Source organism: Acanthopagrus latus, chromosome 21 (assembly GCF_904848185.1).
Source record: "Acanthopagrus latus isolate v.2019 chromosome 21, fAcaLat1.1, whole genome shotgun sequence".
NCBI classification, from domain to species: Eukaryota; Metazoa; Chordata; class Actinopteri; order Spariformes; family Sparidae; genus Acanthopagrus; species Acanthopagrus latus.
The window spans coordinates 19695017-19707464 of record NC_051059.1 but is presented as its reverse complement, the minus strand read 5'-3'; the positions used below and the strand labels follow the sequence as shown (position 1 = coordinate 19707464).

The window sequence follows — 12448 nt, the reverse complement described above, 5'->3', positions numbered from 1 at the left end:
AATCATAAAGCTTCCCTAGTGATCAGCAGGGGATAACTCGTGTTAGCATTCTTCCAAGCTAACATTACCGTCTGATTACATCCTGCCGGTTTCTCATTCAGGTTTTAACAAATGTCTCCAAGATATCTGTGCAGATATTTCTGAAATAATTTACACCTTTCCTAATCGTACCGCATCAAAACAGCATCATGTCAAGCAGTAGTGTTGGCGAGAAGGCTAATGCTAATTTTTGTCTAATGGAAGCTAATTGGTTATCAAATATGTTGTTTTACCTTGAAATATGGCTCAACGTCCCTATGAATTAAACTACACATTGTCTGTACAGAGGCAAATCAATTAGGAAGAACTGAAAGGAATTTTGTCAGCGTGCCACGTTATTTGACTTGAGGACAACAGCACAGCATTCCAGCTTTCCAGGAAAATGGCCTCCTCGTGTGAATATGGTCCATGGTGGTTGTTTAAGAGAGAAGACAGCAACGCCACGCTTTCACGATACTTCAGTATTTAGTTTTTGACTGAGAGACCACAGCAGCAGAAATGACACGCTGTGCATTTGACTCTTAAACTTAAAAAGTTTAAACCAACGCGTGGCTCTGCTTTAATGTGGGTCACTTCCTGACTCCTTTATCTTTTTCACAGTGGAAATTCCCCATGTCACGTTGGCTTTAGCCTTATTTTCAACTGATTTAAATATCTTTCCTAGAATCCATCAAAGAGACAGCATGTGTTAAACTGTCAAACAACAGGTTTTGTAAACACAATGAGGATTCCTGCCTCCTTGCTGTCTCTCGTGCACGGATTCTTTTCATTCCGGACGATCGTACGTGTGGAGGAGCGGTTATGGTTCCTCACACCCAGAGTTGCCGGTGCCTGGGGAACAGGTAAAACCAGAGGCGCAGGAGAGCTCGTCATAGCTGCGAGAGGGTTGGACTGGAACCCAACCTTGGTGCCACGCCACTGGAAGGGATGGGTGAAGGGAAAATGTTACGTTCAGCTTATGAATGTATGAAATGTTTCCTCACCTTTGGCCCAAATCCGGTGAAATGATCTCATCTCTACTTTAGAACTCTTCTCACGTTATATGTTTTCACCTTCTTACTTTAAAGTCAGCAGTTTCCTCATATTAGTTCAACTTTTCACAAAAAAGCAAGTGTCTTTTTTTTTTTTTTTTATCCTTAAATGCTTTTTTTAAATGCTTTTTTTATTGGAACCAGTCACCCCTGGGGGCTTGGTTTCTTCAACCCTGGGCCTTCATCTCCTTCACCGTCATTCATTGAGACGGGCCAATCACCAACAGGCAAAGTGAGGCCAGGAAGGTGGAGCCTGGCATTGAAACAGGGTGTGGTTCTGAAACTAGCAAGCTCTGTAGTAGTGCCTTGGGGTTTAAATTGACTTGAATGATCCCGGTCCCATACTTAGCACAGCCGGCTTCTCACTGACTTCAACTCATTCTCCTCTTGCTTCCTCTCTCAGTCTTTCTCTTCAGCCCTTGTAGGATTTCAAGTAAACAATCAGGAGACACTAAAGGTCAGCTTGGGGGGGGCTTCCCAGCAACTGGACTAGCTTTGCATGTAGTTTGGCTTTTTTTTTTTTTACCTGATCCCTCTCACTGGTGTTGGATCCTTCAGGACTGAGTGCTGCCTGCCCGGGCTGTGCAGCTGTTTTCCTCACAGACAGGCGTGTGTGAGTGTGTGTGTTCGTGCTGAGGACTTGTAGCTCAGCAGGTGAGTCACACGCAAAAGCAGGTATTTTAGCAGAGATCATGTAACATTTGTGCTGCTCCTGTGTGCGTTTTTGTCAGATACAACTTGCATTACATGGTAGACTAAGCCAAACAAAACATGTTTTAGCTTTTGCTGCTCTGAGTGAAGTGTGCTCTTTTGTTCATTTTTGTGGTTCCCCTCCTCTGGAAATCCCTGATGAGCACTGATCTCGGTAGCTTGACTAGACTGGCCGTATATGTGCCAAGCTCTCTGCCTCACCTGTTTGACTTGCTCTGTTAGTCAGCATGAGAGTATTTCATTGTGTTTAGACTGACAGCTAACTCGGATGTTGCACAATCCTCTATAAACCATCCAGAGATTGTATTCTTTTTAAAAATAAACTGAAGCATCATGTTTCTCCTTGACCTTATAAATGAATTACAGCTTTTGGGTCGTTTCATGCTACACCTTGGGTTAGGCAGTAAAATGAGCTCACAGTTCAGAGTTCTGTGTATTTTTTTTTTTTTTTTAGGTACAAGGGTACTCAGCGGGTGTTTGATGAGCCTGTGCAGCTGTCTCCTGTTTGCTCAGTCAGTGGGAAAGCAGGTGGACGGGTTGCTTCGTAGCTCACCTGCCCAGCCAAACCTCACTTTCACCTCTGGATTTTCTAATTCTTTCTCCTCTCTTATCTTCTTTTTGTTTTCCAGGGGTTTTTATAGGACCGGAAACGAGCAGTCACCATGCTCCAAAACGCTGTGTCAAACATTTTAAAGTTCCACAATTACATAGAGGCGAGGACTGGTGAGTGTCTTTTGTCTCTGTTGTAGATTTTCACCTGTGACTGTGTTGAAATATGACTGAATAATTGGTGAAGTAAATACTGTGTAAAAGGAGAACTGATTTTCTTGAATTTGCCCAATGCTGTGCATAAATTGCATTTACTGTTGACCTTCCCAGATGTGTGTATGTGTGTGTGTGTGCGTATGTTAGACAATGAGGACTGTGTGTGTTTTCTCTCCACCAGATGCCAGAGTCAGAGACTACCCACTGATGCAGAGCCCCGTACACATGACCTGCATCCTGTTGGCCTATGTCCTCTTCTCGGTGTATGTCGGACCTCGCCTGATGGCACACCGCAAGCCTTTCCGTCTCAACGTAGCCATGATCGTCTACAACCTCAGCATGGTTTTACTCAACGCATACATAGTCTGTGAGGTAAACGAAATGACTGACGAGTTATTTGCTGAAATAAAAAAATCCCTGGTTCTTTCTACAAAATGCTGCGAGTGTTTGTGAAATGTTGATAACGGTCGCTGATGTGTTTCTAACACCCAGTTCATGCTGTCCGGATGGGGCACCACCTACTCGTGGAGATGTGACCTCATTGACTACTCAAGAAGCCCCCAGGCTCTTAGGGTAAGTCCCTGAACTGTCCTTCCTACACTGTTACCGATAGTGTTCAATTGAAACAGGAAAAAAATAGTTTAGAATGCTGCCTCACATGTTAACTTTTGCTGTGTAATTTGTACTTGTAACCAAGTACTTCCACCCAGGTACTTTAGTTTCTTATTGTGTTTCTGGGTTGAACGTCTGTACACCTCATGGAATTTCTTCAAATTTGGTGAGAATGTTCACTCAGACTTGAGGATGAGCTGATTACATTTTGGTGGTCGAAGGTCAGAGGTCACTGTGACTCATGGAGTCCCAGTCTCTTGAATGCGATATCTCAGAAATACACTGAGAAAATGTGGCACCGCTGTCCACCATGAAGTCAAAATTGATGTTTTTTCACATATAATATTATTATTATGAGGTTATTTACTGACTCTAGACTAAGACTTTTGCTTGTTGCTAGCGTAACTGCTAACGAACGTACTCATAGCCAGCAGCTTCTCAATGAACAGCTCTGGACAGGGGCCACACGTGGCATCTGAGAATGATGTCGGAGGTCAGCTTCATTCATGGAGTTTTTTGGTAGACATACTTTTGCAACATAGCTACCGGTGAGCGCTAAACTGCTGCTAAATGTAATTAGTTGACATTAGTATAGTGAGCCATCCTTTTCAGCCTGGCCACAGAAAACCACCTCGTTAGTATATTGAATTTGTCAAGTATGCCTCTGTCTGCTGTTCTGTCCCAGTCTGGCTTTGCGAACTGGGAGCTGAGTGTCTGAGGCGAGTCAGAGGCAGCAACTTGCATCAAGGGGTGGGGCGGGGCTTAACTGACAGTCTGTGCTATTGGCTGCTGCCTGTTTTTTATTACAGGAATCTGTTAACTATGCCGAAGCGACTAGCATTTCATTAGCCGATCGATGGGGACTTAAAGAATGACCTGATTTAGACTATCGTTGTTTAAGCCCAAAAGTGGAGGTCACTCAGACCTCAAAAAACATATGTTTGGACACATTTCTCAACAATTTATATGATGATATTCATATGAAATTTTACACAATGTCTCATAGGATAAAATGACAAAGTGATGTAATTTTATATCCAAAAGGTCAAAGTTCAACCTCACTGTGACATCATAATGTTACAGCAAAAATTATTCAGCGTCCACCTGACCAGAGGCATACAACAAGAATCTCACATATTTTCTCTCAACGCAGGCAAGCACTAAAGTTCTGTATGATTTTTATTTTTATTGATTTACTTTACAGTGTATTTGGTTCACTGTTCAACCTTAAAAACACACACCTTCAGGCTCTAGTGGTTTTGGAAAGAAAGACTATCGTCTTTGCAGTATTGTCTACAGTCAGATATTTAACAGAACTTGTGTCTTCTTTCTTCCCTCAGATGATCCGAGTGGCTTGGTTGTTCTACTTTTCAAAATACATTGAACTCCTCGACACAGTAAGGACGCTTTCATCTCTCCAAACACTTGAATTTTTCTACTTTTTCTTGTGACTTTACAAAAATACATTTTAACTGTCTAGCCTTTTTTGCATGTTAAGTTAATGTTGGGTCTTTACTTCATTTTAAGGTTTTCTTTGTGCTGAGGAAGAAACAAAGCCAGATCACGTTTCTCCACGTTTTCCATCACTCCTTCATGCCCTGGACGTGGTGGTGGGGCATCACCTTGACTCCTGGTGAGGTTCACTCAGTGTGATATCAGTGTAAAACTCTGCGTACATGCTCACATTACACGCAGGAAACCAGGAATATTGCATCCAAAGAAATTTAAGTGTCAAACAATAAATGGGGGAGATGACGGGACAGTTGTGTGACACAATTCTGTGTGTTTTTCCCCTCTGAAGTAGGGGGAATGGGCTCCTTCCACGCCTTGGTGAATGCATGCGTCCATGTTATCATGTACTTCTACTACGGACTCTCTGCTGCAGGACCTCGCTTCCAGAAATACCTGTGGTGGAAGAAGTACATGACTGCCATCCAGCTCGTATGTCGCCATTTTAAAGAAACTGTTTACACCAAAATTGAAAATGCAATTTTTCCTCTTTCCTATAGCATGATTAAGGCCTCTAGATTATTTTGGTGGTGGTAGAAGGGAGCGCAGCTACTGGTGGACGAGGGCCGAGCTAACGTTACAGCTCGGCCATGTTCACATCTCACTCTGTCACAGGACTCATGTCTATGAGTGGGTTGGGAGGTGTAGTTCGGTAAAAGGAAATAGTTCCAACATGAAACTGCTCTTTAGAGGGTCTGTGGATTATTTTGAGTAACCAGGTCATGATTTCTGGAAATATTCACTGATGTTGAGTTTTTCCAAGTGTTTGTTTTTGAACACCACAAGCCGATATAGTTCCATCATATTTGAGGGAAGGCAGAGGAGGAAAAAATGTGTTTCTTGATTTTGTGGTGAACTGTCCCTTAACTATTTATTATTCGATTTTACCACTGATCTGGTTGCAAATGACATTTCTTAACAACAGTCTGTCCTTTCCCTGTCTCTTCACAGACGCAGTTCGTTCTGATCTCCGTCCACATCAGCCAGTACTACTTCATGAAAAAGTGCGACTACCAGAATCCCCTTTGGATCCACCTCATTTGGATGTACGGCACGTTCTTCTTCCTGCTCTTCTCCAACTTTTGGCTACAGGCCTACATTAAGGGCAAGCGGCCGCCGCCCAGCAACGGCACGCCGAAGCTGAACGGCTCCACCCGTGAACCTATCGCTGTGGTGGCCAATGGGAAACACCTTGGGAACGGGACTGCAAAACACCACACAAACAGCAAAATCGTCCTGGGCAAAGTAAAAGAAATCTAACTCGGTGACTCTGGAAAATGAGAAGGAGGCCCTGGAGGAGCTATGTCATTCATATCCGGGAGCACATTGGAACGGCACAGATTCCAATATGCTACTTCTTAACTTCATAATTGTGTAATCATAGTTTCTTTCTCTTAAGCACACTTGTTGGGATATGAATGGCATGTCGTGTTAGGCCGGTGATCTCTACTTTGCCACGTCGTGTTTGTTAGTTGCTGCGAAATCTGTTAACTGTGATGAACACTGCATGACGACATTTGGTGCTCGTTTTTTCTCACTGATAGTATTTTTCAACTTGGGCTCGACCCACACAGTTTCAACTCACACTAACTGCTGTTTATCTGGCATGACTTTGTCGCTTGGGAGCATCACACAGTTTCCACTGAAGGCTAGCACATTTAAATAACTGCTACTAAGTTACATTGTAAATGTCAAATATTTAGTTTTTTTTTCAGTTTTTTTTTGTTTGTTTGTTTGTTTAGTTTTTTTTATTTATCTTTTCAAATAAAATAAGTTTTAGATAAAGGTCTGTGTCATTTGGAAAGCAATTACGGTGTGCACTTTGTAAGACACATGCCGCACCTCAATTTTTCAATTTGTAAGAACTGTGGAAAAGAAATGTTATACTGTATATTACAGTATTGATGCATTTTGCATTTTTGCATAATAAGGTAGTGTGATATACCCTGCTTTTGAATGTTCATCCATATGAATCCATTCTGAGTTTTGCAAGACTGTATGGTCTTTTCTCGCAGCACCCTGTGTGCATAATGATAAGAAATAAAATGCTTTTCTATTAAATTAGGATGAAATTTTAAAAAAGTGTGCTGTAGACATCTGTTTCTGAACATCACTGCTGAATGTGTCTCACGGTTGATAAATGTTGCAGCATTTCTGCTGGTGTTGTTCACACGTGCAGAGGCGGATGGATCAAGACTTGAAGCACTGCTGGCCTTTTTTAGAATGCATCTTCATTTAAAACTACATGAGTAGATGTTTAAATGTATCCAGAAGCTGTTTGTATGTAAGTTAATCCTCACAACATCCAAAAGATTAACTTGTTTCTGATTTAAACAGAAGTAAAAACTCTTCATATTTTATTATTTTGTTTCCAAATGTTTGACTGCAAATGAATCTAATCCAGGTGTGTTTGATTTTCTGCACCATGGTGTGTCCAAACAGGCAAACAGAGGCCCGATGAAAGACTTGACAGATAGTAATGTGCACAGGCACCATTAGCAAACAAAGACAGGAAAAAGACATAAATGAGCACGTAGGCTGGGATCATCAGGGCTCGGATGAAACAAACTGTTAAACTGGGGGGATGAGCTCAGAGTAGATAACTGGAACTGGAAAAGGATAATAAAATACTTGGCTTAAGACAAACAACAATGATGAGCACACAGGCAGCAGTCATACTTAATTTCTCAATCCAAGAACCAACCAGTATGGACACAATTTATGGAGATTTCAGTTTCACTGATGAAATCTATTGAGGGGGCAGGTCTTTGTGAATGAGCACATAATCAGACTGTTAAACTGGGAGGAGGTATCCCATCTACTGAGTGCCATTCCAGTTGACAGTAACCCTGTTTCTAGAATTAAATTTATTTTAGTGACACCAGACAGTTGTACTGATACAAGTTTAACCAGAACATACCGGGTTAACTATTAAAAAAAACAGCTGTATAAATCCATTCTTGTGTCAAACTGTCTTAAGCCAGGTCTGCAGCAGATTTAAATCAAACTCATCAGGTTCAGAATGAACCACAAAAGCAATATAATCTGCAAGTACAGTGTCAGTAAATCACTGTGACACTTTACATGTTTTAGTCCACAGCTTCTACCACCAACACAGCTCCATGCATGATAAGCACACCATTTCCTATCTTCTGGCAGGTGTCAACATGCCATGATTAATATAAAAAAAGGTCTGTCACTGCATCTTATAACTAAACCCCAGTCATAAAGTTTGCAACATGGAAAAGACACCAATAAACTGAGAAAATCACATATGGGGAGCAAACCATTTATTTATAACCCATCTTACTGTATACAACGTATCAGGATTACAATAAAAGCCAAGTGAAGGTCATAAATACACTTCAGAAACAGAACTGCTTAAAAGCCAACACATTTGTGCTTTACCACAATAGGCCTGTATAAACAATGGAGACTATCAACCCATTACACCACTGATCAGAGAAGTAAAGTTGCCATTTAAAGGCGAAAACAATGGGTTTAACAACTCTTTATTGTGGATAAATAAAACATTTGCACATAATTCATTTCAAAGATCAGAAACAATCAAAAAACCTAATTATCTGATTGACTGATGAATGACACCGCTAGTTGATTTCACCATCCTCTCTTTAGCCGCCTTCTTTACGGGATCCACTTCGAAGCACTTCCACAGACGAATGGTCTCGTCTCCAGCCACAGTCGCAATGGAAGAGCAGTCTGGGCTCATAGTCAGACTCAGAACTCTGTCCTCGTGGCCTAAAACAAAAAAAAAAAAAACACATTAAAATGTGTTAAGACCAGCAGAAATTCAGTGCATCTCTTCACAGTTCACTGAATTTTTGTTCCAAGTGTGTGTGAAGTACAGAGCGAGTCAGAAATAAAAATGCTTACCATTTAGCTCTGCCACCTTGGTGAGAGAGGGGTACTTCCAGATAACAACGCTGTTGTGGGCGTAGCCGTGGGCAGAGACCAGCTCCTTGTAGTTGGGCGCAAAAGCCAGTGATGAGATCTGAAAAGTAAAAGATGTGTGGGACTTGAGGAAAGACTTTCATTGTCAATGCCAAGTTAAAATAATTTCCAAATTAAACAGTACATCATCTCTGCTACTATGGGGGTCCCTCCGTCAAAATGACAAATCGTGTTTCACTCTTGCTGACTTCCTCCCTCAAAAAAAGTTATAGCAACCAAACCAAACGCACCATTAGCTTTAATAAAATGGGTTTCAATCTTTCAGCATTGTTGGAAAAATGTGGGATAATGCAAGTCCACACCTCAACATGTACAAAAAAGGTCTGTTTTTAATTACCTGAGACTGAGTGTCAAGAGAACTAATGCAGGAGCCGCTGTTTACATTCCAGATGCGGATGTGACGGTCGCTGGTCCCGCCTCCAGTTGCAAGTATACTTGGCTGCCACGAGCACCAGGCCAAAGCCTGAAATAGTGACAACATCCAAAAGTGAATTTCAAACTCAGCACGATCTACAGCAGAAGATTAAATACAAGTATCGTCATCATCCACCTTCACAGCTCCTTGATGTTCACTCCAGCAGCGGACTGGCTGCGACTGTGCACGGGACCATACACACACCAGGTTGTCGTTGCCTCCACTGGCCAGGTATCGACCATCGGGGGACCACTGCAGCCCACAAACCTCCTGGGAGTGACCAGTGAGTGTGCAGATGTGATGTTCTGCCACCCGCACGTCATGATGGTGGATGTGTCCTGATCTTGAGCCACTAAGGAGGAGAGAAACATTACATTAGTCAACCACATAACAGTGGAAATGAAAGTTTTAACTTTTTTTTTTTAGAAACACAGGTGAAGAAACAACTGTACCTGGAAAGAACATGGTCATTCCAGCTCAGGCTTCCAACTCGAGCTGTGTGGCTGGCCATGCTGCGCAAGCGCTTCTGGTTTTCAACATCCCACAACTAAAAGAGGAGACAAACTTGTATGATTAAAACACAATTATGAGACAGTTCTTTGAATGCCATGTGTCCCTATGAACCGAGCTGTCGTGTTGATTAGCACACTGACCTGAACTTTGCAGTCACTTGTGCCAATAGCAAGGTAGCTTCCTTCTTTGGTCCAGGACAGCGAGCAGATGTAGTCTTCCTCTCGCTCCAGCTTCATGAGAAGAATGATGTCTCCTTGAGTGGCATCCCACAAGTAAACGCTGTTATGAAGCGCCACAGCCATGATATTTCGACTGCTCCAGTCAAGCAAATTCAAATCTGGAAGAAAAACAAAACAAACAAATGCTTGCTAGGTGGCATAAAGAACAAAAATGCACATAAAATTATATTCAAAACATGAAGACTAACATCATACTGACATGCAGCCTCATTGGATTGCTCCAAACCCAAGATGTGATAAGTTATGCATACATAGCTATTCATGAATGGATCTCATCAGGAAAAGCAAACCTACAAAAATCATTTCGAAGCTCAGGAGCATCCAAGATCCTGTCAGGAGTTGAAGATATATATCTGGTCTTCTTCGTAGAGGCTGGTGTTATAGCCTGACTGTAGAGGACTTTCAAGTTGTTTTGATAGCCTGTGAATTAGACCCACCCAAAAAAAAAAAAAAAAAAAAAACAGAAAAGCAGACAATAAATTAAGACCCCTCGTTCTCTGTAGTCACGCAATATTCCTGCCAAGCACTCGTACAGCCTTACCCTCTGGAGCATTCAGAGGCTTCCCTCCAAGATGCAGGATCTTTGCGTCTTCAATGTTGTATCCATTTAGTGACATAGACAACGCCTTCTGGTTTTCCTTTAAAAAAGGGGGGAAAAAAAACAGATGTTTTAGCATTAAATTCTCAATTTACAAAATGTATTTTAAAAGAAAGTGAATATACCAGGATAACTTACTGATGATACTCCTGGATTGTTTGAGTCCACGGGCTCGTTCTCCTTTGAAAGCAGGAAACTTGCAACCTCTATTTGTTTGCTGTTTCGCGTGGGAATGAAGCGGTCGCCTCCCATCTTAGAGGGTGTTTGTTTTTTATTTTTGCCTATGATACAAAAAAGTGTTTAACATTTGCAGAAACACACGTTGATAAACCTTCAAAAGACCTAGACAGCCGCTAGCAGCTCAAAATGGCCATTGTTCTAAAAATGTAATTGTTGCCTCAATGTCATTATATGATAACTTGTGTCTTTACTGGCTGAACTTTTTTTTGGACCTGGATTTGCTTGGTCAGTACTTGAAATACCCTAACCCTAAGATTACACTGGAACCCACCTATGATAAAATTGAAATGTCTGTAACTTGCTTTGTAAAGGTCAGATGATGTCAAAACTCAACACATCCATGGACACTTTCTTTTTAACATCCTAAAACAAAAACAAAACAAAAAAACCCAGAACCTAAAAATCCAAAGGCAATTAATCCACTCAAATGTAGAATTGGGATTTGAAAATGAGCCAGACTTAAACTTTGGATCCACTTGTATTTAACACCTGCTTGTATGGAAAACAAAATACAGGAGTGGCCCGGCCTTTGAGGGCAACAGCTACAGAGCTTTGTTAAATCTCGAGCTGGATCGTCGCAATGAGCATACATTACCTGGTGTTTTGCTCGGTGTTTTTGACGAACTCAGCGACGAATTGGCAGATTTCCCGGGCGACAGGCCGTTCAAGGCGGATGTGTTCGACGAGCTGGCCTTTCTCTGCCACCTCGCCATGGGAGCGTTTGTGATGGGCATGTCCAGCTTCAAGATACTGTGGATGTCATTCTCGAACCCAAACTGCGCCATTTTGTCCAGGTTTTCACACGACCTGTACACCATGCCCGATGAAGAGTAAGATGTGATGATGTGCAACAGCAACAACCCTAAAATTAGCTACAGCTGAACGAGGGCTAGCTTGGCGAACGATGCTAACGGTAGGATTTTAGAGTTAGCTTTAAAAAAAAAAAAAAAAAAAATGAGTTAGCTTAAAAAAAACTGTGCTTAAAACTGTACTTCAAGCACACGTTCCGTTGCCACCTCAATTAGTTCGGTGCGAATGCAGCCAACCTCGCTTAAAGTAAACGAGCACAAGCTAGCATACGCTTCGCTAGCATTACACGCTTTAAAAGTTTAATTACCGCTATGTAGAAATCTGAGACATACCTGTGATGATTAACCGAAACAAAATGTGCCACTTGTAAACTTCACAACAATCAAAATGAGCTCTCCGGTCCCAGAAAACGTGGAATACACTGCAGCAGCACTGGCCTTTCTCTCTCGTCTCTCTCCGAAGTTTGAATTTGGTGCAGATGACGCCACTCCGTTTAAATCCCAGAAAGCGCCCCTGCGATTGGTTCATTCAAGAAGGCACCGCTATCGCCATGGTATTCCTATGGTAACGCCTGCAAATGCGATTATTTGATTGGTCGAAGGGAACTTCCTGAAAGATCAACGCCGGAAGACAATCCTCCTCCCTGAAAATCTACCGCCATCTATCGGCCACAACAGGATATTACTGTTGTGAAAATAAAATTATATGAAGAAGGAAAAATTATCACACGTGCACAGGTGCAGTGATACAAATGTGTGTCTGATCTATATTATATTATATTATATTATATTATATTATATTATATTATATTATATACTGGAATATAACTTTAAATGCAAATAACATAGGCTCCAATGCAAACTGTAACCAATAAAAATTACCATATAAGACATTAACTTTAGATCTGCTCATAATTTATTAACCTATGATTTACTTATTCAAAAGACCCTTTTCAAATGTCAAATTATGACTGCAGTGTTATCTGATCGGATTA

The 12448-nt window shown here is 41.6% G+C and overlaps 2 protein-coding genes across 3 annotated transcripts; one reads left to right on the top strand and one right to left on the bottom strand.

Annotated features, from left to right (window-relative positions):
- The first annotated feature begins 1372 nt into the window (after positions 1–1372).
- elovl1a (ELOVL fatty acid elongase 1a) lies at positions 1373–6749 on the top strand. 2 transcript variants are annotated; one of them, XM_037085399.1, is made up of 9 exons: positions 1373–1527; positions 1629–1724; positions 2411–2504; positions 2728–2918; positions 3039–3119; positions 4499–4555; positions 4686–4791; positions 4960–5099; positions 5619–6749. In XM_037085399.1, the coding sequence occupies exons 3-9, from the start codon at positions 2444–2446 to the stop codon at positions 5925–5927; spliced, it is 945 nt and encodes a 314-aa protein (XP_036941294.1). In that variant the 5' UTR covers positions 1373–1527; positions 1629–1724; positions 2411–2443; the 3' UTR covers positions 5928–6749. The 2 variants fall into 2 exon arrangements, with proteins under 2 accessions (XP_036941294.1, XP_036941293.1); XM_037085398.1 differs by having other exon boundaries at positions 1374–1724.
- A 1191-nt stretch (positions 6750–7940) lies between these two features.
- cdc20 (cell division cycle 20 homolog) lies at positions 7941–11948 on the bottom strand. Its single transcript, XM_037085330.1, has 11 exons — positions 11787–11948; positions 11240–11451; positions 10543–10685; positions 10348–10444; positions 10101–10226; positions 9708–9904; positions 9507–9601; positions 9190–9406; positions 8977–9102; positions 8562–8679; positions 7941–8426 (listed from the first exon to the last, which is right to left on the bottom strand). Exons 2-11 carry the CDS (start codon positions 11427–11429, stop codon positions 8248–8250), a joined length of 1488 nt encoding a protein of 495 aa, XP_036941225.1. The 5' UTR covers positions 11430–11451; positions 11787–11948; the 3' UTR covers positions 7941–8247.
- Positions 11949–12448: the final 500 nt, after the last annotated feature.

Excerpts from the sequence above, each read along its gene's own strand:
- cdc20 (XM_037085330.1), bottom strand. The coding sequence starts at position 11,429 with ATGGCGCAGTTTGGGTTCGAGAATGACATCCACAGTATCTTGAAGCTG. Across the intron at positions 10,686-11,239 it reads AACACCGAGCAAAACACCAG|GCAAAAATAAAAAACAAACA; the intron begins GTAATGTATGCT and ends TTTGTATCATAG. Across the intron at positions 8,680-8,976 it reads CTCTTGACACTCAGTCTCAG|ATCTCATCACTGGCTTTTGC; the intron begins GTAATTAAAAAC and ends TTTACTTTTCAG.
- elovl1a (XM_037085399.1), top strand. The coding sequence starts at position 2,444 with ATGCTCCAAAACGCTGTGTCAAACATTTTAAAGTTCCACAATTACATA. Across the intron at positions 2,505-2,727 it reads TTACATAGAGGCGAGGACTG|ATGCCAGAGTCAGAGACTAC; the intron begins GTGAGTGTCTTT and ends TCTCTCCACCAG. Across the intron at positions 3,120-4,498 it reads GAAGCCCCCAGGCTCTTAGG|ATGATCCGAGTGGCTTGGTT; the intron begins GTAAGTCCCTGA and ends TTCTTCCCTCAG.